Genomic DNA, 23,567 nt, shown 5'->3' with positions numbered 1-23,567 from the left:
CGCGACGCATTTAACTGGCTGCTCCGGTCAGCTGACACGCGACCGAGGGGCCCTAAAGCCTGACGGGTTGCCAGCACACACTGTTTAATAATAACAATAATATAAAGATACTTCATTTTCTCCGCACAGAAAATAATAGCATCAACAGAATATATATATTTTAATCAATTAAATTTAAAAAAAATCGTAAAATACTTTCACATAGACACGCAATTTCTACAAGCAAAAACATTATGAATATAGTGTTGTGTGTCCAAAATATTCGACTTTTAAATGTATAAACACCAATACATTTAAATACGCTGATAAATATCCTCTGAGTGGATTGCTTCTTCAATGGGGAATGTTCTGTGACTACAACCAACGCCTTAAAGATATCATCTTCTAATTAATGTCACAACAACAGTTGAAACAAAAAATAAAAAAGCTAAGAAACAAACTGAAGAAAAAGGCAAAACTGTTACCCTGTTTTTTTTTGTTTTTTTTTTAAAAAGACTTTTCTTGTTGCAATGCCTCTGTGCTGTCTTGTTGGTGTGTGTGTGCGTGTGTGTGCGTGAGCGTGTGCGCGCCCAATGCTGGTCTGATGTTTGTTTGTGCATCAGTACCAAAACTCAAGCTACCTATCTTGATGGTGGTCCACCATGTGAAACTGAAATAAATATCCACCACCTCCAACATTTGTTTGTCATAAAAATATAGATATTGACTTAAATTTGATGCAGTTATACAGAAGATGATAATATACACCGAAGGTAAAAAAAAAAAAAAAGTGCATCTTATTAGATAGAAATGCAAAAAATTAAGATAATTTAAAACATTCTGGCGGGGGGGTGTCAAATATTTCAAGAGGCGAATGTCATTTTTCCGAGTGTTCCTGAAGGTGACATGACGTCACGATGGTGTTGACCTAACAATACTGTCTCGAGGCTTATTTTATTCACATAAATTTACTGAAACAGCTGCAAGAACATCGTGTCTTTTTCACATTTTCCATATAATTCAGATAATTGTGCTTGCCGTCCGAACATCAGTCAGTTTATTACGCTATAATTCATTTCACATTCCACAAATAATAGGGAAAAATATTGAGGTTAAGAAAACAACAATTGCAAAGACGACAATATAAAAAACCATCTGAAAATACAATAAGTGTGATTTTTGAAAAATGGGATAAAGCTTAAAATGTGTAAAATTCAAATTCAGAACTCAAAACAGGAAGAATTTAATGGTGAAAAATAATATGAAAAATGGTCAAACAGATGCTTACAACTTGGTGAAATAAAGTAGAAACAGGAACACGTCATAAAAATAATGGATGAAAATAAATTAAATATGATTGAACTAATGAGTGGTAATGAAATAATCAAACATTTTTAATCCTTATTAGAGAACCTTAGAGAACAATAGAGTTTGTTGTAGTCTGTCTCACCAGGTTTTCTTTTCTCTTTGGATTAACTGAGCTACTGTATTTATTCCTAATGTCGAGTCAGACCTGAAATTCAAAACCACATTAAGACAATGGCAAAGTCAGCTCACAGCCATTAAAAAAAATGCAAGAATAAAATGCTTTCTGTCTGAACAAGATTCAGAGAAACTAAAGTAAAAATAAATGCACTTGTTCATGCATTTATTTTCAGCAGGTTGGATTGTTGTAACTGTGTGTTTCTAGGTCTCAGTAAAAAGTAAAAAATAAATACAGCTATAGCTCATTCAGGGTCCTTACCAGCAGAAAGAGGATGGAGCACATTACACCTGAACTTAAGTCTGCTGCACTTGCTGCCTCTGTGTCAAATGATTGAGTTAACTTCAGTAGTAAAGCTTTGAATGACGTCTGGCTAAAATACATCTCAGACTGACGAGGAGAACATAAAACATCCAGACCCTTGAGGTCCCCACGAAGATGTTTGCTGAGTGTTAAGGCCATAAGCAAGGTGAAGCACCTTTCACTTTCGATGTTTCTCACTTGTAAAAAAACAAAAAAAACAAAAACAAAACAAAACATCCTGAACACCTGAGGACCGCTGACTCTCTCACTTCTTTTACATCAAGATTTAAAAAGTTATTATTTTATCATGGCTTCCATTAAGATATATATATATAGTTAGCTTGTTACACCTATCTCAGTATTTTTTTACTTTCTTTATTCTTCTATCCATGCCTTTCTTAATTGCCTTGTTTTATTGTCTTTCCTTTATTGCCTTGTAAAGCATTGCGAATTGCCTTGTGTCTGCATGGTATTGTGCTGATTAACCTGACTTCCCTTGCCAATATCAGCATTTTGTAATTACCCTTTATACCTCCTCGTGTGGATCCCTGGTTGCTGCTGCAACAAAGGAATTTCCCACACGTGGAGAAATGAGGTGCGTCCAGCAGCTTTCCTGCGCTACTCATTTTCCACCACTTGGTGGCAGCAAACCACACAGCTGCGTCTGTTCAGCCAGGAAGGTGAAAAGAAGAAGTATGCGTGAGTTTTTCTGTTGCCTCTGAGCGTCCACAGCAGCAGCAGCGGCGTAGAGTGAACCAGCTCTTCGCATATTCACTCTTTTTTCTTTCAGTTTGACGTTTAATTGTCTCCTCAGAAGTGGTTTCGATCTAGTTAAACCTCAAGGACTCGACGGAAAAGAACTAAGGACGTGTGGGAGCTCGGAGTTTTGACAACCATCCCCCTTTTGGTCTGCCTCCATTCGGCTTGTTAGCCAATTTGTCTTCAGAGAAATTTTCTGCGGTGCAAGGAAACATGAGCTTTTTATTGTGAGTTTTACTTTTGATATTTATACCCGTTTATAGTGCATTTATATTGAAGTTTGGGTGTGTAAAATATAAACTGCCGCTCGGCTTGGACGCTAACTAGCAATAGCATAGCTTGGGCTAAGACTACTTCCTGGCACAATCAACATAATTCTTTCAGTACTTAAAAGTACTCATTTCTGTGATTGCAGGTTTCATGTTATTTGTACAACACGGATAATCCGTATTCTACGTTGCACTGAAGTTGTATTATAAACAGTGCAGACTGTAGGACGACTAGACTCCAGCAGATTCTGTCTGGCCTGCTGATAGCTGCTGTTAGCTCATTTAGCCCCGATGTGACAAAACGCAGCCACCCTCTCTCACCAGATTATAAGGCTTCAAACACTTGTCTATTTTAATGTTTAGTTAGCTGGTGGATGATTGGATTGGTTGTTAAAATCGCAGGTTGGAGGAGAGTCTTTGGAAAGCGCTCTTGAACACTCGTACTTCAAGAGTGTGTGGTGTTTCAGTTTGCTTTACATTGTTTCTTGTATGCAAGTGAAGATCGATGTTTCAGCCTATTTAATAACTTAAAGGTGTAATGTGTGCCGCTGTACCCCAGGAAATAGCGTCAGAATAGGAAATTTATGTTTGTGTTTTAAGATAAGAGCTTCATCTGCGCTCATAGCTATCATCTCAACAGAGGATGGTACAAAGACATCATCTGCCGACCTCCTCAGGGTTTCATGTTCCTATGATCAATATGTCTCTCGAGACACTTAAATGTGGATGAAGGCCTTTTACCAAAGACACTTTGTATCTTGCGCACTAAAAAATAATTCATTTAAAGCTACCGAAAGTTGTCAACGTTATTTTGGGCTACAATGTGGCGTTTCCCCTTTTCTTTGTGTTTTTAAATGTCAGACTTTATTAAAGATTGGTGGATGTATCCTGATTTAATTGTGGACTCATAAGCAGCTTTCCACAACTTGCAATAGTTTCTGAAAATGCACAATGCCACAGCGTATTTGTCGATTTTTAAACATGAAAACTAAATTTTTATGACTCATTGAAATCCTCTGCCACGACTTGCCACAATATAGAAGTAAAGTGAGTTCATTGGGGGAAGTCATGCCAAAGTTAAATCTGAACGAATGCTGATAATCTGTAAGAACACGACTGGGCGTCACTGCTGCAGAACAGATGTTTGTTTTTCCTTAGATTATATAAAGACTCCAGATATGTCTTGTGTAATGCAGATATGACAAATTTTCAACTTTAAGAGGGATTTAAAGTAAGAAAAGTGAATAGTAATGTTTTAGTCATCTTAGTCAAGGTGTTCTTTTCATTATAGCTCTATTAATTAAGTTCTTTATGACTCATCTGGAGAATACTTTTTCAATAAGTGTTGTTGGAACTTTAGTGTGTTTGGCAGCTGCTTTTTTCACGACTGGTTTAAAAAAAAAAAAGTCCAAGCTTCACTAAAAATAATTTTATTTGTCCTGACCAAAAGGCCACAACCCAATTAGGTGATTTTGAAAGGGCAATGTGGCGAACCAGAAGCAGCCAGACTCAGAATGATAAAACTTGAAGATATGACTCCAGATCATTTTAGAAGTAGTATAAGTATTATTGATCCTCTAATTCTTAAAATTAATTTTAAGTGATTATAAAAATGCAAAAGCATGCCAGAATGCACTTCTTGCATAATAACTGAAAGGTTTTTCTGTTTCCTGGCTGTGACTTTAAATGTCCAAATATCATTGTTTCTGTATTGAACGCTGTCTTCTTTCATTGGATTGAACTGAATTAATTTACCCTCCTTAAACATGTGCAAGTTGGACATATTTCTTTTTGAATATCAATGGAACTGAAGTTTTTTTTTCACTAAATGAAACCATTTTGAGTCTAACACGCCATGCTGTGATTACTCCTAAATTCCTGTTTAATGGGGCAGTGAGACGGCTGAATACAGTACCTCCAAGTATGGCCTCATTATACACAGAGAGACACTCTGTTGTGGTTCCTCTGCTTGATTCAACTGAATTTCAGCAAAATAAATGCTTTTGCTATCTTGTTCCATCAAAGCATGTAGATTTTATAAGAAAAATACCCCTTTTTTTTGTAGGGCTTCTGTGAGCTCATGGTCGCTCATCGTTAATCACACTGTTTCTCTCTGTCTTCTCAATGTGACTCACAGTGGAGGCCGTGGAAACAAAACGTTCAAGCCCAAGAAGAATATCCCGGAGGGTTCTCATCAATACGAGCTGTTGAAACATGCAGAGGCCACGCTGGGAAGTGGAAACCTGCGCATGGCAGTCATGTTGCCTGAGGGGGAAGATTTAAATGAATGGGTCGCAGTCAACAGTAAGCATCATTTCACCCTTTTTTTTTTTCTGTCTTTCTTTTTAAGATTCCTGTAATTTTACCTCAACACACCTTTTGATTTTTTTTGTCAGTGTCATTATTGTGTGTGCATTGCCATGCTTCTCGTGGGGCTTTCCTCAAATCTGAATTAGTCCACATCATGACTCGGTCCAGATTGAACTATCAGGGTGTAAGATCTTGGCATTCCCTGTAAAAGAGCATGTGCTTTCAGGCTGGACAGACCATTGTGAATGTTAAAAAGCCCTCATTGTCTGTGCTGTGAGAGCCTTGTTTACTTTCCTCTAAATTGAGACAAATTGCCGGTCAGTCTAAGCTTAATTTCCTGCTGCGAGGGATTGCCTTCAGGGTGTAAGATGTTCGGCGTCAAGATGCATTAACAAAGGACTGAAAGTATTTTTGTACGCTGTTTGGAAAAGATTTGAAGCGCGCCCACAAATTATTGTCTTCTGTTGGTGGCGTTGATCTTTTTTTATTTATCAACTAATTAATTGCTCATTTTAATGTAATTAATCACATAATCAATGGACTTGTAAGCAGCACACAAAATCACCAATCTATTGCACAAAGAATTGTTTATTAGGAATCTTTTAACTTCAGTGAATCATGTACTTCAATTGTAAACAGTTTCACATCTAAAAACAATAACGAATTTGGAATTGGAACCATCCAACATTTAAAAGCTGAGATACTGAAGGGATGGCCAGTCTGTTTGTCTCATATGACCAGAAACAATAATTAAATGAACTAAACCAGTGAACTCGAAAGTAGCAGAAGTGCAAGAGTAATACAGCTGTCTGAGTTCAAAGTTTTCTCTTATTTCTCTGAGCCAATTGCTAACTGTAATCCAAATTCTGTGATTAATCGCAGTTAATCTCTTGACAGCCCTACATTAGTTAATAGAGGTTAAAACTGACAGTCATATTTTAATTGTGTCTACGACCATAATTGAGTTGTCCAGTTTCATTTAAGGGTTCTTTCAATAGAAGTTTCTTAGTCAGTGTTGCACAAGCTGTTTATTCTGACTTCCTTTATTGTGCAAGTTTAAAGTGCTGTGAGCAATGACTGCTCCCATGATTACAGCTCACAAGGAGCATTCACTTCTTCATTTCCTTCTGTCTTCTGTCGTAAAAAGCGGGTGAAAGATGATTAAGCCATGAAACACAGATCCCCAATTAGAATGAAACTTGAAGAAGGCTCCAGTATCTTTTTGTTTTGCTTTGCGGCTGAATTACTACTACATGACAATGAATGACTAAGGAAGGCTTGGCCTACAGGCACTGAATTGTAATGCTGAAAAGGTCTGTTTGACGGCCGCATAAAGAGAATTTAAAAAAAAAAAAAAAGCTCGTCTTAGTTTTTGTTAATTCACGCTCTACACAACCATAATCTGCCTTTATGACTTTCCAGGAAGAATTCTTGTCCCAAAAGATGCACTTTGTAGTCCAGCGTCTACACTTCTACTTTTAGGAGGAATGGAGCAGCGACTCTGTGACTGAGCTTCCTCTGCTTTGAACACATCATATCTAATCTGACTGAAGCAATCTCAACATAAACAGCACTTTTGGCTTTCCGCTTTCGTCCTGCAACGTATAAAAGACCAAAAAAAAAAAATTAATAAAAATCTACACTTGTTACATACGTAATGTTTTGATTTGGATCAAGTGTTTATCAGGAACAGAGCTGATAACTTCTGAAGCCGAACCTCACACACACACACACGAGACACATATGCCATATCAGCTGCTCCGAGTGTGTTTTTTTCTTCTCCTGCCGGTGCGATTAGCAAATGGAGCACCAACTCTGTTGCTGCCAACACTTAAAATGGATCTCCTCAACTGATGGAGAGCCGAAGTTGGCCGCCTGCCTCTGGGAATGAATGATAACACAGTCGGTGCCAGATAGCTTCAAGTGTGCTTTGCTCTACGGTTTGAGCTAAACAGTGAAATGGGTGCAGGGAACCCTCGCGCCAGGTTAGCACACACTGTCTGTGTGTACACTTCCTGATTCTGTTCTGTGTGTTTTGTTCTTTTCAGCTGTGGATTTTTTCAACCAGATCAACATGCTGTATGGCACCATCACGGACTTCTGTACGGAGGAGAGCTGTCCAGTCATGTCTGCCGGGCCAAAGTAAGTGCTTCACGAACTTCACTTACTAGTCTTATTTAATAAAAAAAAAGAAAATAAAAAAAAACCTAGCCTGCAGTCGTGTCTTCTTGCTATAATTCTTCATTGCGGTCGGACAAGGCTGAACAGGGTTTGGCGAGGAGTCGGGTTTTGCAGAAATTGGCACGCTGGTTCTTGTCATGATGGTAAACACCCTATGACACAGCGCTGACTGGCTGGCCTGCGACTTTCAGGAGACGTTCACCTCGGTGACAAATGATTCAGATCGACTTCGCTGGAGCAGTGAATAAAAACGTCAAACTGCCCACAAATAAAGGTGTAACACTGAAAACCCGTTGTAATTCTTTCATGTCGTCCATATTTCCTGTAGGTACGAGTATCACTGGGCGGACGGAACCAACATCAAGAAGCCCATCAAATGCTCCGCTCCCAAGTACATCGATTACCTCATGACCTGGGTGCAAGACCAGCTCGACGACGAGACGCTGTTCCCTTCAAAGATCGGTGAGATTTACAGTCGGATTGCTCGGCTTTCAAGGAGAGCGTGTTTATTCATGTGTACAGTTAAAATCGAGACAAATTCGACGGCAGAGGAGCCTCTCAGTGTAACATAGTGAATTTCAGAGCTTCTGAAATATAGCCCTTCTGCGCTGTCTAACAGTGGACAGGAACACTGAAAAGAAGCGTTTCCGTACACACCTACACACTCCTCTGCCTCCCGACTCGCTGAGGCTTGTGCTGTCAAGGTGGGGCTTTGTTTTTTCTGGGAGGCGGCCAGCCACGGATTAATGTCTGATGGACCGAGGACATCTTCACTGAGAAGAGTCTTCGTGCTCCCCTGGAGTAACGGAATTTACCTGACGGTCGATGATATATGGAGCTGTAATTCACATTACCAGAGCTACTCTAAAGCTTCCCACCGTTTTCTTGGTACAAGCCTCAACTGTGCTGCCATTAAACGATGTACCTGTTGCACCAAATAAGGACTTTCATTAAGAGCATGTTAATTAGTGAGATGTAATAAGTAGCTTCTTTATCTACTGGTCAGCGGCCATGTTTGAATAATTGATGCAGAGTTGTAGTGTTGGCGGATTTCCTCTCTGAGCTGCTGCACAGCACACCTGAACCAGCACAGAGCTGAGCAGCAGCATCATTATTTCTGCCCCGCAGACGAAGGCTTGACACGTTGCTGCTGCTGGGTGGTTCTGCGTTGCCGTCATGATTGTTTGCGCTTCCCTCGCGTCGTGCCGTGGCCTGCCTGTGAAGAAAGCTGCAGGAGAACAGAGGAGCTGAACTCTCATTTTCTGCTGGCCACAAGCAACAACAGAACTGAAATCCTGTCTGATTAAATACATGTTTCTATGTCTCTGCCAGTCCTCATAATGCTTCACTTATAGTTAAACCTTACAAGACTGAACAGGCGTGATTTGATGGAGAAGCATTTTCCCATTTTGAGGGCATGAACTTCGATCATACTTCATGTGATGCAGCTAATTTACATGTTATTCTGCATAAGGTGGTGTGGAAGATACTTCTGGTGGATGTTTATTGATTACTGATCAATCTCTCTTGTTCCCAAGGCGTCCCCTTCAAGCGTAACTTCATGTCGGTGGCGAAGACCATCCTGAAGCGCCTGTTCAGGGTCTACGCTCACATCTACCACCAACACTTTGACTCCGTCATGCAGCTGCAGGAGGAGGCCCACCTCAACACATCCTTCAAACACTTCATCTTTTTCGTTCAGGTAAACATTCATTTCGCTCGAGTTACTGATTTAGACAAAACGAGAGCTCAGAGTAGTGATTTGACCTTTGCTTTTGCTTTGTCTTTTGCAGGAGTTCAACCTCATTGACAGGAAAGAGCTGGTCCCACTACAGGAGCTGATTGAAAAACTGACAACCAAGGATAGATAAACACCAATGTAATCCTTGTTTTATTGTTCTTCTAGTTTTTGCACAGATACCCACCCCACCCTGGCTGTATGTATGCAGTATATACTATATTTCCATTTGGGGAAATGTTTTTAATAAGGCCAGGAAGCAGGAAGGGTCTCGATAGGTTTATGGCACCAGGACTAATGCTATCAGGGATTACACACTTAATTTGAACAAAACTACAGATTAACACAACAGACAAAGGCTTTAGCTCTATGGAGAGAGAAAAAAATCCCAGTATTCAAGTCGTGGCTTACATTTAGGACAAGGTACACGTACATTATGCTCACTAGTTTTCTACTAGACTCCACAGATTCTCATTCTCTTGGATTCGTGGCACATGTGACATTTTCATGCTTTTCTATTTTTTATTTTTTCCTGTTACTCCCAGCTCACTCACAGGCGAGAATAGTGTGTAAGCGAAGCAGTGGCTGTATCATAGGGTGTTGTTGGTGTGATAGAAAGAATTTAAGCCAGCATTTAAGCCACCTCAACAATAATGGCTAGTTATTTTAGTCCTGAATACACATACATACAGAGATATAGATATATATAGAGATATAGATATATAGTTGGTTCTGGGTCTTGGCTTTGATACTATTCACATCTGTAACAGCTGATATCTGTCAATACAAAGGAAATCCTAAGTGCCTAGCATGGCTCATAATCGCCCTCTATAAACAGTGAGAAATGTAAGACGCTAAAGGCCATATACCACTGATACAATTGACAGAAATATTCCACACCGTGTCGGTTTAGGTTTTTTTTTTTGTTTTTTTTTTTTGGGTCTAAATTCCCTCTCACACCCTTTTTCTGTTTGACCTTAGGGCCACTCGGCGGCTGTATTTATTTCGAGTCTCTTTGCCAGGCGTTTCTGTGCAGGTTATGATAAATGAATGTGTTGGAAGATAAAGACGTGAGGTGAGAACATCGTCAGGTTGGTGAAAGTGACCGCGAGGCCAGCCGACATGTTCCCCACAAACCGTAGTAGCGGCAACTTTTCGGAAAAGTCTCGGAGGGATCTGCAACCATAAATTGTACATAAATATCCTCAAAAACACCCCCGCGTCGGAGCTGCACTGATGAAACAGGAACAAGCATTTGGAATTGGGTATTGGTGCATCCCGTGTTATCTCACTAGCCATAAAGCACTTTGAACAATCCCCCCCCCCCCCCGGCCCGACCTCTCTTGCCTGAATGTTTCTTCTTCATAGACTGTGCTTTGTGAGAAGCTGTGTCATGTGACTGAATCGGCGTTCGCTCCCTCCCTCGTATTTCCCCAAATGAATGTTGAATGGCTTAACCTCCGAAATCGGCTACAAGGCACAAAGTGTGAGATTTCTTATGCTTTTATACCGTCTCAGTTGCGTGTTGCTGTGCGTCGAGCAGCAGATGCATGAACCCCCGCCCCCGCCCCCCCTCGGTCTCAAAGTGTAGTTTACTATGCAATAATTGACATGACACTAAAATGGTTTCCGGTTGGCTCATTCATACTTTAAACCCAATATTGACCTTCCTTTATAGTGCTTAATTCAGGTGTGTGATAAGATTAGGATTGCTTCTCTGTCAGCTTTAGTTTTAAAGTGAGCGACATGAACGTTTTATATCTGAAACCTGTTGGAGAAGTGTGAAACTTCAAGGCACGCATGTAAATACTGAGGGTTAGAGCTGTCTTGACAGTGATTTTCAGCAAAGCATGGAGTGGTAGCTTTTGGTTTATTGAATGCATCGAGTCTTTTTAGAGGCTGCTTTCTTCCTCCCCATTTGGATATTAAAGATCTTGTTTGTTTTTAATCGTTTAGTATCTTTTTTCCTCCCCTCACTTCCTTAGCCAACTACTATGAATGTTACTGCTCACCAGATATCCGAAAATGTAATAAAAGTCTGGTCATCCTGAAAGCATCTCATCCTTATGAAATGCCCACAACATAGCCTATTGCCTACAGTTTTATTTTTCCTTGACTGTAATAATTGATGAAATGTTTGTACATAATGGCTTGGTAGGGGTTTTCAATGCTACTGAATTGATTTATGCTGTTTACAAGGCAAATAAAGGTGGTCTTGACTCTTTGAATGAATTGCTGTTTTGTTCACTTGTCCAGAGATGAAATGGAGTTCTGTTTTGTTTTTAGTACTTAACAGTGTAGACATTTGACATATTTAGCCTAAAGTGGAAACTTTTTCAAGAAAGGGAATAATTATTTTACATTAAGCTACTTTTTACAGCACTTATTTTAAGATCATGCATTTGATCTTGCTCTCCTCACACTGTATGATTCTGAGGCTGAAACTAGAGGACGATATGGTCATAAAACAGTCTAAACAATGTGACTGAGTTGTGCATGTAGCTAATTCAACTTTCCAAACATGTTCAGTGCTTTAAGGATTTTTTTCTCTGAAGTTTTTTACATTATAGCTTAAGACAGCAGCGTGGCTCAATCTTTTACAAAATCCAGAAAAATATCTTTCAATTTCAAGACCCTCTGAACTAAATGTGGTGAGTTTAGTTGCTTCAGATCGTGATCCTCCTGCCTCAGTGTTTTACCAGCAATGGCAGCTTCAGCTTGTCGGACGATAAACATCTCTGCAGTGATCCAGCTCAGACTCTGTGTTTGTTTTGGACGGTTACGCTGCCCATATTAAGCACAGTGCTCTGCCTCCTATTTTGGATCGATATGCTTCTGCAACTGGCATCTTCCAGTCTCGTGCTTACAACTTTTCTGGCTGGTTGATCACATGCCATTGAATCAACCAATGATACCAGTGTCTACAGATCCAGAGGACTGATTCATTCTCACACCAGCTACACACCTCACATAGAAGGGAGGCCCTTGGAGGCAAAGACCTTTCCAGACAGCAGTGATGCAGAGTTCAGACCCTGTCGAACACGTTCTGGGACAGACGTCACATGTCAGCGTTGACTGTCAACGGTTCAAACTTAGCAGGAAATGCATATCTGATCAGAATGTTAGGGTAGAGCTTCTCGGTGAAAGTCACGGCAAGAAAGATGACTTGCTTCCTGACAATGGCGTCATTCCTGATGTGCACCCCAGCAAAGGATGGTTTGGACATGCAAAGTGAGAGTGAGAGTCACCAAACAAGAAGGATCAAACTTTTTTTCCAGACCTCTGATTGAGTTGGTACTACTGAAATATAAAGTGTTGTGTTGTTGGTGATGATTGTAGGATGATATGATGTTGCGTGTGAGGCGCCTGTGTCGTAATGCCACGAGAGTTCAAGACTTGCGCAAGCGCAGATTGCAGAGGTCTCTCCAATCACGTGATCGCCAGCTGCTGTCGCTGCTTCCGGGGGCGGAGCCACAGCTGAGCGCCTTCACGCGCTGCTTCCTGGCGTGTTTTTACCGCCAAACTTTAAACGACAGCAGAGGAAAGAAAAGGTCTCCAGCTGCAGCCGAGAGCCTCACTTTAATCAGTCCGCCTGTAAAACTAAAATATATTTTTATTTATTAACCGAGGATGTCTTTGACGCCGAAGAGACCGTGTCCGGACCTGATGAACGACTCCCTGGAGAAGAGAATAAAACGCATTTCAATCGAGGGGAACATCGGTGAGTGGATGGAAAGGAGGAATTGCGTGTTATGAAACTGTACTGTGCGAGTAAATTATCTGTTAACATGCGAGGAATCCTTGCAGTATTAGTGTGTAACGACTGGAAGCCTCAGAAAAAGGATTTTGTTTTTTTGCCGCCAATTTCAGCGCGACTACAGTCCTTCTTGTAAACAGGACATGTCTGCATGGTACGATCCTGTGTGTAATATGATTAAAAATGTATTCCTGCGCCTTTTTTGCGTGTCTTCAGCGGCGGGTAAATCCACTTTTGTGCGCCTTTTGGAGCAGCACAGCGCGGACTGGGAGGTCGTACCGGAACCCATCGCCAGGTGGTGCAATGTCCAAACAACAAGCAGTGACTTCGAGGTACTGACACACTCTCAATCTGCATTTTTTTTTAATGCTTGGTGCACACATACAAATGCAAAGAATGGTGAATTTAGGGGGGCTTTGCTGCACTACTCCCTGCTGCTCAGTCAGCGTACAGAAAGTCAGGGAACCTTGAAGATAACAGGAAGTGTTGATCTGTATTTAGAGTGCAGCTGCTATCTGCCCATATATCTGCTGTTATACCAGTACACACACACACACACACACACACACACAGAGCTGGTCTAACAGATGGTCCTGCCCTGGGCAGATGAGCATGTCATGACCAGGGCAAACATCTCTAACCTCCCACTCAGCTGCAGGCCCGCTGCCTCGCCCTCAGTCTAATCTTCTGCTTCTCAGTTTATCCCAGGGCGTTTTCATGCTTGGCCTTCAAGAGCGTACTTATTTTTATATTTATGCAACTTTAAATATGTTTTAAACGCCTCCAAATCAGACGCTGTGATATTTTGTTTTTAAACGACACCTAAACCCAACAGTAATCAGTACAATATATTAAAATGAAGCAATCTGACTTGTCTGACATCAGGATAAACTCAATGCTTTAATAGATAATAATTTCCTATTGGAAGAAATGTTGAATTTTCAGGCTTAAATCCTGTGAAAGGGTGTGGCGGCGGCGTAACGTGATCGTTTCAGAGCTATTATCAGAATGTACAGCTCCAGCTGACAGGCTCTCCAGCTGCCTGTGGTCCGGTTGGGCGCCCTCTGCCAGACCGTTCACAAAGTGTTTCTGTCAACAGGGGCTGAAATCAGGAAGGAGATGAATCGTTCCTGTAGAGGAACCAGTTGTTGAAGGGTTAAGATCGAGTCATATGCAAATATCTGGTTTAGAATAAAACAGTAGTGTTGATTAATTTTTAACAAAGCTATTCTGTTCATGTGACGAGATGTTGCAAAGATGTTTCAAAAGCAGAGCATCTTCAAAAACTTGAAGCAGGGTTGATCTGAAGTTGTGCCTCATCTGAAATAATTGCAGTTTTTTTTTTTTGTTGAAGTTGTTCAAAAAATGTTTTTTGTTCATATCCACATATCAGGCATCAAAATGGAATGAAATTATATGTTATTTCCTTCAAAGGAGAAGGGTTATTCTTTCTAATTTGGAGTAAATCCATGCGTATAATCAGCAAAAACAGTTTTAACATAATGAGTATTTACCCAGAAATCCCATATTTTGCGTCTCAGATCCTTGTGGAATTAAAAATACAGTGTTTGATTCAGTGTTTGACATGAAAGCGTTCAGTCTAAATAAATTAGAATTCCATGAGCTGGTTGAACATCTAGAGCGTAGGCCTTGTGAAACAAACTTTTTTGATTTCTAATGAACCTTTTTTATTGATTTAATATTCACAGTATCGGCTGCTGTCATCTTGTTTTTAAAATGTGGTCATTTATTCATGGATTTACTGCAGCAAGATAACAACAGTTTTTTAATGTTTTGAAAGCGCAAATCAAAAATGGAGAGTTTACTCACTTTATGTGTGTTTTGTTAAAAACAAAACTGAATGGAACTTTGGTTTCTGTCACAATAAACCTCTCCTGTTGAGTATTGAACAAAACAACGGAGACGCAGCGTCAGCAGGAACGCAGGGCTGATATGATGGGTGCGTGCTTTCCGTGCGTCTCCAGTCGGTCTTTTCGTGAAACGCAAAGTTTTACCAACACACTTGTTGAATGTCAACATGTGGAAAATGCACTTAAAACAATGTTGTGACACAAAACACAAATCTGGACCACTTTGTTTGCACACAAGCGTCACGGTTGAGTCACTCTCTTCGAATTTGAGAAATGAGCAATTGAAGAGTTTTAATCAAAAGTGCGAAGTTTAAAGTTTAACCCCGCCGCCCCAGGAGCTGACCACGTCTCAGAAGAGCGGGGGGAACGTGCTGCAGATGATGTACGAGAAGCCGGAGCGGTGGGCCTACACCTTCCAGAGCTACGCCTGCATCAGCCGGGTGCGGGCGCAGATCCGCTCGGCCAACGGGAAGCTGAGGGAGGCGGCCGAGCCCGTGCAGTTCTTCGAGCGCTCCATCTACAGCGACCGGTACGAGCCGGAAGTCTGAGCGCAGAACTCCTCTGAGAGCAACACAGAGTGACTATTGATTATAGACTGACAGCTAAACCTCTCATGCACGTGAAGGAGCCAATTCTAAAACTGTCATTTATCATGAACATGTAATTAAAGAAACAGAGTAAATTAAAATTTTTAATTGGTTGTATTATCACGGCCGATGCCTTCGTTAAGGCCGATTTGTCACAGATTTCTGCGTTTCCGTGTTTCCCGGCGTTTCAGGTACATTTTTGCCTCCAACCTGTACGAGAGCGAGTGTCTGAACGAGACGGAGTGGTCGGTGTACCAGGACTGGCACGGCTGGCTGCACAGCCAGTTCGGCAAGCACATCGAGCTGGACGGCATCATCTACCTCCGAGCTTCACCAGAGGTGCGCCTCCGACCTCACACACCTCGAGACCTGACCGTGTGATCACTGATTATTACAAATCAATTTTACTGTTTTGTTTTGTCTTGTTTTAAAGAGGTGTTTGGAGAGATTGCACCTGAGGGGTCGAGAGGAAGAGCAAGACATTCCTCTGGAGTATTTAGAGAAGCTTCACTTCAAGCACGAGAGCTGGCTGCAGCACAGGACCCTGAAGTAAACACACACACACACACACTCACTCACTCAATGGCTCATGTGCATCTGAACAGTAGAAGTTTTTATTAAACTGAAACAAAGATCTTGAGGATTTAAAAAAAAAAAAAAAAAAAAAAATTTAAATCACATCCTGTTGAGTCTGAATCAGAGAAAGGCTTCATTCATGCAGCGTCTCGGGGGCAAATAGACGCCGAGCGGTTCGGTGCATGTGACCACCGCCACGCTGGAGGTCTTCATCGCCTCAGAAGCTCTCATGACGGCAGCAGCGCGTCCCTGTTCGTTCTAAGGAAACCCCATACGAGTGTGAAGACTACAAAATGCACTTCCTGTTGGATTCATTTGAAAAGTCGTTCAATCGAAACACGTGTTTTTGGAGTTTTGGAAGAAACCAGAGAAAATATCTTTCAGTCTGTTCCTCGAATTTGACTTATGATCAAATTAAGGCAGCTTTGGATCAGTGGGTAGAGCGACTCATCCCTGAACTGCAGGGTTACAGGTTTGATTCCCGAACACTGAACCTCAATTTACTCCCGGAATGAGTGAATGTGACGACGATTTTAAAGCACTTTGAGGCGACTGAAGCAGTGAAATCCGTGAATTTCTTTTTTTTTTTTTTTTATTGTGACTCACTTGATATTTCGTCTCCCTTCAGGATGGAGTTCGAGTATCTGAACGACGTGCCGGTCCTCACCATGGACGTCAACGAAGACTTCAAAGACGACGACAACAAGAGCGCCGACATGATTGAGAAGGTGAGCGACGGAAGTGGAATCCTCCATCTTGAAATGAGTGTTTTTGAATGTAACTAAAACCAAAAAATAAATGTTTTAACCAATTCTTTTTCTCCTTGGCTTTTACCACAATTTAAAATACATTTATAATAAAATAAATTAAGTCTCCAAACTATTTGCTTTTATGCTGACATTCTTAAAAAGGCAGAGTTCCGCTCCATCACAGGACAAATGAGCAAAATAAATACAGACGCTTATTAACCGGCTTTGTTTTATTTTATTTATTCTTTAGGTGAAAGAGTTCCTGAGCACATTGTAGCGTCTTCAGATGATGGGAGGATTGAAATGATTCCTGAAAGGAAGAAACAGAGCACTTGTTTTTAAAAAAAAATATTTAAATGCAACAGTGACAAGTGTTTTTTTTTTTTGATGCTGTGGTTAAAAAAACTGTTAAGATTTTAATTTTTTTTTAACCTAAGCTTCTTTTTTATGTATTTATCTGGTTTTCTGAGTGTGAATGAACTGTGTCCAATCAGTATGAACAAAGACAATAAAGTGAACACTTGGATTTATGCTGAGGTTTGTGGATATATTTGTTTTTTACAGCCGAGAACTGTTGAGTTTCTCTTTAGGCTTCATATGAGAAAATCTGTGCTCAACTGACAGTGAAAGTTCAAATTAGAGTAACAACCATGTACGTTCACCTGTATTTTTGTAAGTGAGTATAAAATGTCTGTTTTTCAATGTTGTGTGATGTTTTCTATCCAGATGTCTTGGTTGATTAAAGTACCATGAACCATAATGTGTGGATTAATGTGCATAATTTGGCTTAATGCTGTTTCATATCTTGCATGTGCAAAACAAATGTTTGACGTGTATTTTATGTGAACAAAAGCCCACAGTGAGGCATCTTTTTATTAATGAGCCAGGTTTGTGGAATGCAGTGAAGACGCTGCAGACAGGCTGGATGGTTGCTGAGGCTTCAGAGGGAAGTCGAAGCAGCACAGAAGCGTCTCTTGAAAACATCTTTTGAATTGAAACTTGGATTATATGGATTATATTTGAATGTGGACAACTCTCATAAAGGTTTTTGCCTCAATTAAAAGCATTTCATCATTGTTTCTGATAATATTAAGTAGATCTCAGAGGCTTGACTCCCAGTGCTCACGTTATCCCCGTGTGTGCTTGATCTCCAGCAGCTCCAGGGTGTCGCAGCGTTACATGTATTTAACATTAACTCTGAGTAAGATGGGTTAAAAGCAGAGTGACAATTTCTCCAAGGGGATCCATTAAATATCTAATTAAAATATAATGTCTGGAGGCCTGACGCCACCTGTGGTTCACTTCTGTCATACCGGCCTGAATAAAGAATATAGATAAAGCATACAGAAGGTGTTTGAGTCTAAAAAAAGTTTATTTTGACTGTAGGAAGGTTGCAGCTCTTCTCCCTGCTGTTCATCCCTCCTCCAGAAGGTGTCGCTCGTGAGCATATCGGTTATTTTTGACTGTTCAGTTTACCTTTACCTGGTAGATCCAAGAGGATTTAATGAAATCAACCTGAAATAGCTTCTGTAATGTTCACTTTTAGATTATATATATAACACTGGGGCATTTATAGACTTTCAGGAACACTTCTATAAAAAAAATAGAAGGTCAAAAATAATTCAGTAACGTCTTGGGTAAATGTATAAATGTCTAAATGTATATTAAAGCTTTAAATGTTTAATGATTAATGTGTGGCTTTGGTGAACCCCTGGAATTCCAAATCACTTTGTTTTTTCTAACTGATTTTATTTATTTATTTATTTATTTTTTCTTTGGGATCACTTTTCTTAAACTGATAAAAAAACCTTTTGAGTTGCTTCTTGAGGAATCCTCGGTTTTCCTCGATGTGTTGGGACTTCTTGCGGAGCACGCCCGCGCCGGGTCTGGCCTGGTCTGGAGGAGTTTGGAGCGGCTCGCTGCGCTCCTCTCCGCTGCGCCTCCCCGCGGGCTGTGACCTCCTCCCCCCACCCCCTCCCGGTGGCGTCACGCAGGAGGCGGGATGGCACTTTAAATATGGAAAAAGACACGCCGCGCACGGAGAGACTCCGAGCACGCTTCCAAGCAGACACAAAAGCAGCCTTTTCTCCAAGATGTTGCCCCCGCGCGACCTGAAGACGGAGGCGTCCAGCTAGATATGAGGATTGCGAGTTGCGCGTCAAGTTTGCTTCGTAGAGTCGAAGAGATCTTCCCAGCGAGATAGTCCCTGCTCACGCTCCTCGGCTTTTCTTTTCTTTAAAACTTTTATTGGTCCGAGACGCGCGTCAGAGTTTTCAGACTGAACCCAGCTCCAGAGAGAAGACGACGTTCTTCTGGGAAACCAAACTGAGAGACTGAAGACGAAATTCACTCACAATGAGCTCCGACAAGAGCAAGTAAGTTCACGATTTCTCTTGTTGTCTCACTACACAGCCAGGGCGCGTTGGGAAGTTTGCCTGTAATCTACAGGTCTTGGTCAGGATAAAGGTGGAAAAACTGGCACGTCTTTTATTTATTACGCACAATTGGACTTTTTAATCAAAACCATTTTCGTGCGTAAATTGTGTGTTTCAGAGACTCTTTGTTTTTATTCGTCCATTGGTGCCAATTATTGATACCTAAACACAGGTTCCTGGCTTGATTCAAACGTTTTCTGGCTTCTGTTCACCTGGACTGACAAGAATATTTATCGGAATCTGAAGTTTTGGGAGCGGGACGGGGGCAACCGAGCCACGCAGTGGCTGAGACATTGTTGCTCCTTCACCAGAATCTAGAAACGCTTCACACGGATATCAATTCTATTAATACTGTGTTTCATTGATTGGCGCGGTGCCGTCTTCTCTGGATAAGCTCCTGTTGCCGCATCGCCGTAGCTATGAACGGACGGTAATCTATTTTCCCGAGAAGCTGTCACTACCAATTAGAGGGAGACGCAGAGCGCAGGTCAAGCGGTTGAGAGGTGCATCTTCATTAAAGAAAACACACACACACACACCATGTGGTGGATGAGCTCTCCAAATATCCACGCGGGCCAACCACACATTGCGCAATGACGCGTGTGCCGTCGGCCCTCAACAAATCAGGCTTCACGCTTTCAGACAAACACGGAAATTAATCTGGAATCAGCATTTTTTTTTCTTCAAATACAATGGATGAGTGCTCTGGAAATTTTTAAAGTCATACCGGTTTGATCCCTCCTGAACTGTGACTCCTCTTGTGGAAACAACCTTCCCTTTCTCAGCAGCAGAAACCATAATAACATAGAGTTCATTCCTCATTCTTGTGCCTTTTATAGTAGGAGTGATACCCGGTTTGCAACAGGGAAATGCTTTACTTTTCTTTGTGCTGCTGATTAACGTGGATGACTGTTCCTCTGGAGGCTGAAATGCTCCTTTGTGCTCTGATGAGTGATGCAATGAGCGGCCGGCTATCAGTCCACTTCCTTGAACATTCAGGTTTATGAGGAAATTCCAGAAGTCAAGGAAGATGTCACGCTCACTGCATAAAGCTCATCTTCAGCATGTGAAGTGATTAAACTTCTGCCTCTGTTCATTTTAAGAGTACATTTCAGTCCATTAAGTTAACTCTGACCTGTGAGTGTCGGTGGTAATTAAGATGCTTTACAGTCGCCCTTAAAGCAGATCTGGAAGCTCATTTTTGCTGGGAGTATCACTTTGTAAGGCCCATAAATCAACAGCCTCCACGTTTGTTGTGCCGGTGGCGGAGGTAGCGGGAGGGAAGGAGGGGGTGCACCTGCCGCCGTGGTAAACCTGGCCGGTGGGATTGGGTGCGTCATTCTGTAAAGAGATGGGGATGATCCCTGATCCCCAGCAGCTGATCCCGGCTCCTCACGCACTGACAGGTTTATCCAGCCTCTCGAGGTCACCGGGAACCGATGCAAAGTGAGAAGTTCACCGGCCTCAGATGAATGCAGCTGATTTGTTGTGAGCGTCATGCACAGCTTGGGGTTTTTTTTTTTCTCTCTTTTTTTCGTCCTCTTCTTTTAAATTAATCAGGCATAGAAAATCAGAGCAGGAAATGAGAAAGAGAAGAGATCAAGAAGATTTCCTGCATTTGTAATGACGTGAACGAGGACACATAATCTTATCTGCCTCATGTTCTCAAAACTGTGCATTTTTATGTTTAAATATCAGCTCCTTGATTTCAGCTGAAGTTGCTTCGACTGCAGAATTTCAGTTTGTCACACTTTTTTTTTTTTTTTTTTTTGCCCAGCTTTCCCACTCCGTTTAGCTCTTCCTCTACATCCTGGAAGGCTGTGTGCCACCTGTGGCATGTTTCTCATCATGAGGGTTCCGCAGCGTGGAGTGATTAACACGGCTCCTCGGACTGGCTTTAACCAGCAGTAAACCTGAAACCCGAGCTGGCTTTGCTCTCCTGTGTGGCCGACGGCTTTCTGAAGGCGCTCTCGCTGTGTGTTACATGACCTGCCTCCCATGCCCATTCTGCATCCGCAGCGCTCGGGTACCTGTTTCAGAGGCGACGCCGGTCGCGCCGGAGTCGTCTTCCGAGGAGGCCTAACCGACGTGGACTTTCCCAATTTGTGCAAGTGAATGTCCAAGAATTAAAGAAGCCCCACCCTTATTTTGAGTTGACGCTCCAGTTGCATTTGAAGGTCTGGTTGTGGAGGAACTTGCCCGCAAAAAAAAAAAGAAAGCAGTGTGACAAAACTTGCTCCTTCAAGTTGGTGGCATTTCCTGTGCTTGTTGTCCCGGGAGATGGAGGGCAAGTGAAATGACACACTGAAATAAATGTGGAGCTTCCACAATAAAAGACGGCACAGAAGATAATCAGCACGCAGGTATTGCCTATAAGCTTGGCACCGGACCTGGACCGCTCCTCCTCCTCCTCCTCATCATCATCACTCGTTTGATCTGACAGCCTGTGGCTCCACGTTACGCCCGCCATCAGCGTTGTACCGCTATCTCCTCAAGGCTAGATATCGTATCCACTGGGGAAATGTAGACGAGCGAGCAGTGCGGCTCGAGGAACATGCTGTATCCTTCCTGACTGTGTTTATTTAGTGGCTTGTACACAGCGTCCATCCCATGTTATTTTCACCAAATTGGCACATTTTAGTTAAAAGAAGAGCGAATCGGGATATGGAGGAAGAACTGTACGGTTTCAGTGACGTGCGTATTAATGAGCTGATGTTTTGCCACAAGATGTCTGAGCACGAAGCATGTTGAATCCAGTTTATGTCTTTATGGGTTTATTCTTTTATTTCCTCTGCGTCGTATAAACGTGCGTCTCCAGTTTGACATCTATTTAACCAAACAGAATAAGAACAATGTTCATAACCTGGATTAGTCCTCTCTTGGCTGAACTCGGGGAGCCACATTCCTTCCAATCTTCGAGGAAAGTTGAGGCCGTGCGATCAAAGGAAGCTTCAGGTCACGGAGCAGACCAGGATGTTTGCGTTGTTGTTGCTGCGACCTCCGAGTGCACGTGAGGTCTTCCACGTCCACCAACAACCCGCCAGCGTGCCTCTCTGCGTTGTCACTGTTCATACATTCATGCCTGCATTTATTGAAAACAAAATGTTCGTGCACGAGAAGTTACGAGCGGTGTCGCAATTTCAAAATGTGGAGTGAGAGTTGAGAGTAACGCGACGGTCTGAAAGTCCAGCTCAGCAAAACCATAAACAATAAATGAGCAGAGCTGCATGTGTTTTGAATATTCTCTGCAAATTCCTTGCAGCTGTTGCTGGTGCCGACGGTTCAGCGCAGTCACGTCTTTCGGGAATCAAGTGAGCTGCATTTTGAGCAATGTATCAAAGAAGAGGGACGCAAAAAAATAAAGAAAAAAACAACTCATGATATTGTGAGTCTGTCCGTGTTAACATGATAACTCCACACAAAAAGTCCCGGCCTGAGAAATGAGCCCCGGTGAAATTTAAATGCTGCTGCATTAGAGAAAAGGCTGTTTTTGAGTCATTTATCTGAAGTGTTGATACAATATATCATGTGTAGGCGGCAAAATCAAAGCTCAAAATGTGCCTTGATAAGTACTTTCACTTCTTCTTCTGATCTGTCAGTATTTTTTTTTCTTGCTTTTTTCGCTGGATTAGTCTTTCCTGTCGAAGGTTGACGAGCTGACGTCTGAGAGCACGCTGGATTCATGCTGAAAGTACTGACAGACTGAATATCTGTGGCTTTTATACACAGAAAGTTGGAAGTGTTTGTTGAAAGGATTATTCATGATGCAATCGTTCTTATTTCTAACTTTCCTCTCTGTGTTTTTGCCTTTTCAGAATGGAGGACGAGGCCGTTCTGGACAGAGGGGCAGCCTTTGTCAAGCACATGTGCGATGAAGAGGAAGTGGAAGGTAAAGAGACAGATAAACCCCTGACTCATTTTTGTAGCGATCGGGTCATTTACATGCAGCACTCTGCAACAGTGAAGCCCGTCGCTGCACAGCCGCTGGCACACACAAGTAGAAAATCGACACTGCAGCTGATGTTTCCGCGCAGAGAACAGTATTTCCCCCTCGAGTGTTGTGATCCGGTCCACTGCCGGCTGTCAGCCGAGGCCACACTGCAGAATTCGTACGGAGACGCCCTCGTGAATTTACTCTGGCTGTTCACATATTTCACAAACCGCCACTTAAGAGGTCACACAAAGGCAGCGTGCGGGCGTCGGCGTTCTGGGCCTCGCGTCGAGTGCAGGAGGATGCAAGAAATGTTTGCTTCTCATGCATGGAAGTCTGGGGGTTTTTATGACGCCGCAGCTCGGCATGAAGTCGAGGCTGACCGTAGCAGATTCAGTTCCACTTTGGTCCGTTTGTTAGAGTTTTCTCTCTCCTTCTCTGTAATTGCTTCCTGAGGGACGTTAAGTCGCCGTTTCCTGTATGAGCAGCGATATCGGAAGTTGTTGACATGTATTTAACTTTGACCGACGGGAGTGGGGGGGGGGGGAGGGGGTGTTCTGTCTCTTTTCCTGAGAAAGAAGACAGTTTGACAAAACCGTAAATTACCCTGAAATAACCCCAGCTTTGCTGTAGGTGAAA

At 42.1% G+C, this 23,567-nt stretch overlaps 3 protein-coding genes across 4 annotated transcripts in view; all 3 read left to right on the top strand.

Moving 5' to 3' along the window:
- Positions 1-2,469: 2,469 nt before the first annotated feature.
- Positions 2,470-11,250, top strand: LOC115382898 (MOB kinase activator 1B). Its single transcript, XM_030084860.1, has 6 exons — positions 2,470-2,751; positions 4,931-5,097; positions 7,152-7,245; positions 7,613-7,746; positions 8,823-8,986; positions 9,078-11,250. Exons 1-6 carry the CDS (start codon positions 2,738-2,740, stop codon positions 9,153-9,155), a joined length of 651 nt encoding a protein of 216 aa, XP_029940720.1. The 5' UTR covers positions 2,470-2,737; the 3' UTR covers positions 9,156-11,250.
- A 1,232-nt stretch (positions 11,251-12,482) lies between these two features.
- On the top strand, positions 12,483-17,316 carry dck (deoxycytidine kinase). Its single transcript, XM_030084902.1, has 7 exons — positions 12,483-12,743; positions 12,996-13,111; positions 14,986-15,179; positions 15,429-15,576; positions 15,671-15,786; positions 16,442-16,541; positions 16,813-17,316. Exons 1-7 carry the CDS (start codon positions 12,653-12,655, stop codon positions 16,837-16,839), a joined length of 792 nt encoding a protein of 263 aa, XP_029940762.1. The 5' UTR covers positions 12,483-12,652; the 3' UTR covers positions 16,840-17,316.
- Positions 17,317-18,591: 1,275 nt separating this feature from the next.
- LOC115382669 (electrogenic sodium bicarbonate cotransporter 1-like) overlaps positions 18,592-23,567 on the top strand; it is a 29,103-nt gene continuing 24,127 nt past the window's right edge. For both annotated transcript variants that reach the window (XM_030084495.1, XM_030084496.1), the window contains exons 1-2: positions 18,592-18,937; positions 22,813-22,886. In XM_030084495.1, the coding sequence (XP_029940355.1) occupies positions 18,918-18,937; positions 22,813-22,886 (94 nt within the window). In that variant the 5' untranslated portion in view covers positions 18,592-18,917. The remainder of the gene's footprint in view (positions 18,938-22,812; positions 22,887-23,567) is intronic.

This window comes from Salarias fasciatus, assembly GCF_902148845.1.
Source record: "Salarias fasciatus chromosome 7 unlocalized genomic scaffold, fSalaFa1.1 super_scaffold_4, whole genome shotgun sequence".
Lineage (NCBI taxonomy): Eukaryota > Metazoa > Chordata > Actinopteri > Blenniiformes > Blenniidae > Salarias > Salarias fasciatus.
Note: the sequence above shows the minus strand (reverse complement) of the source record. Positions and strands in the feature narration are given on the sequence as shown.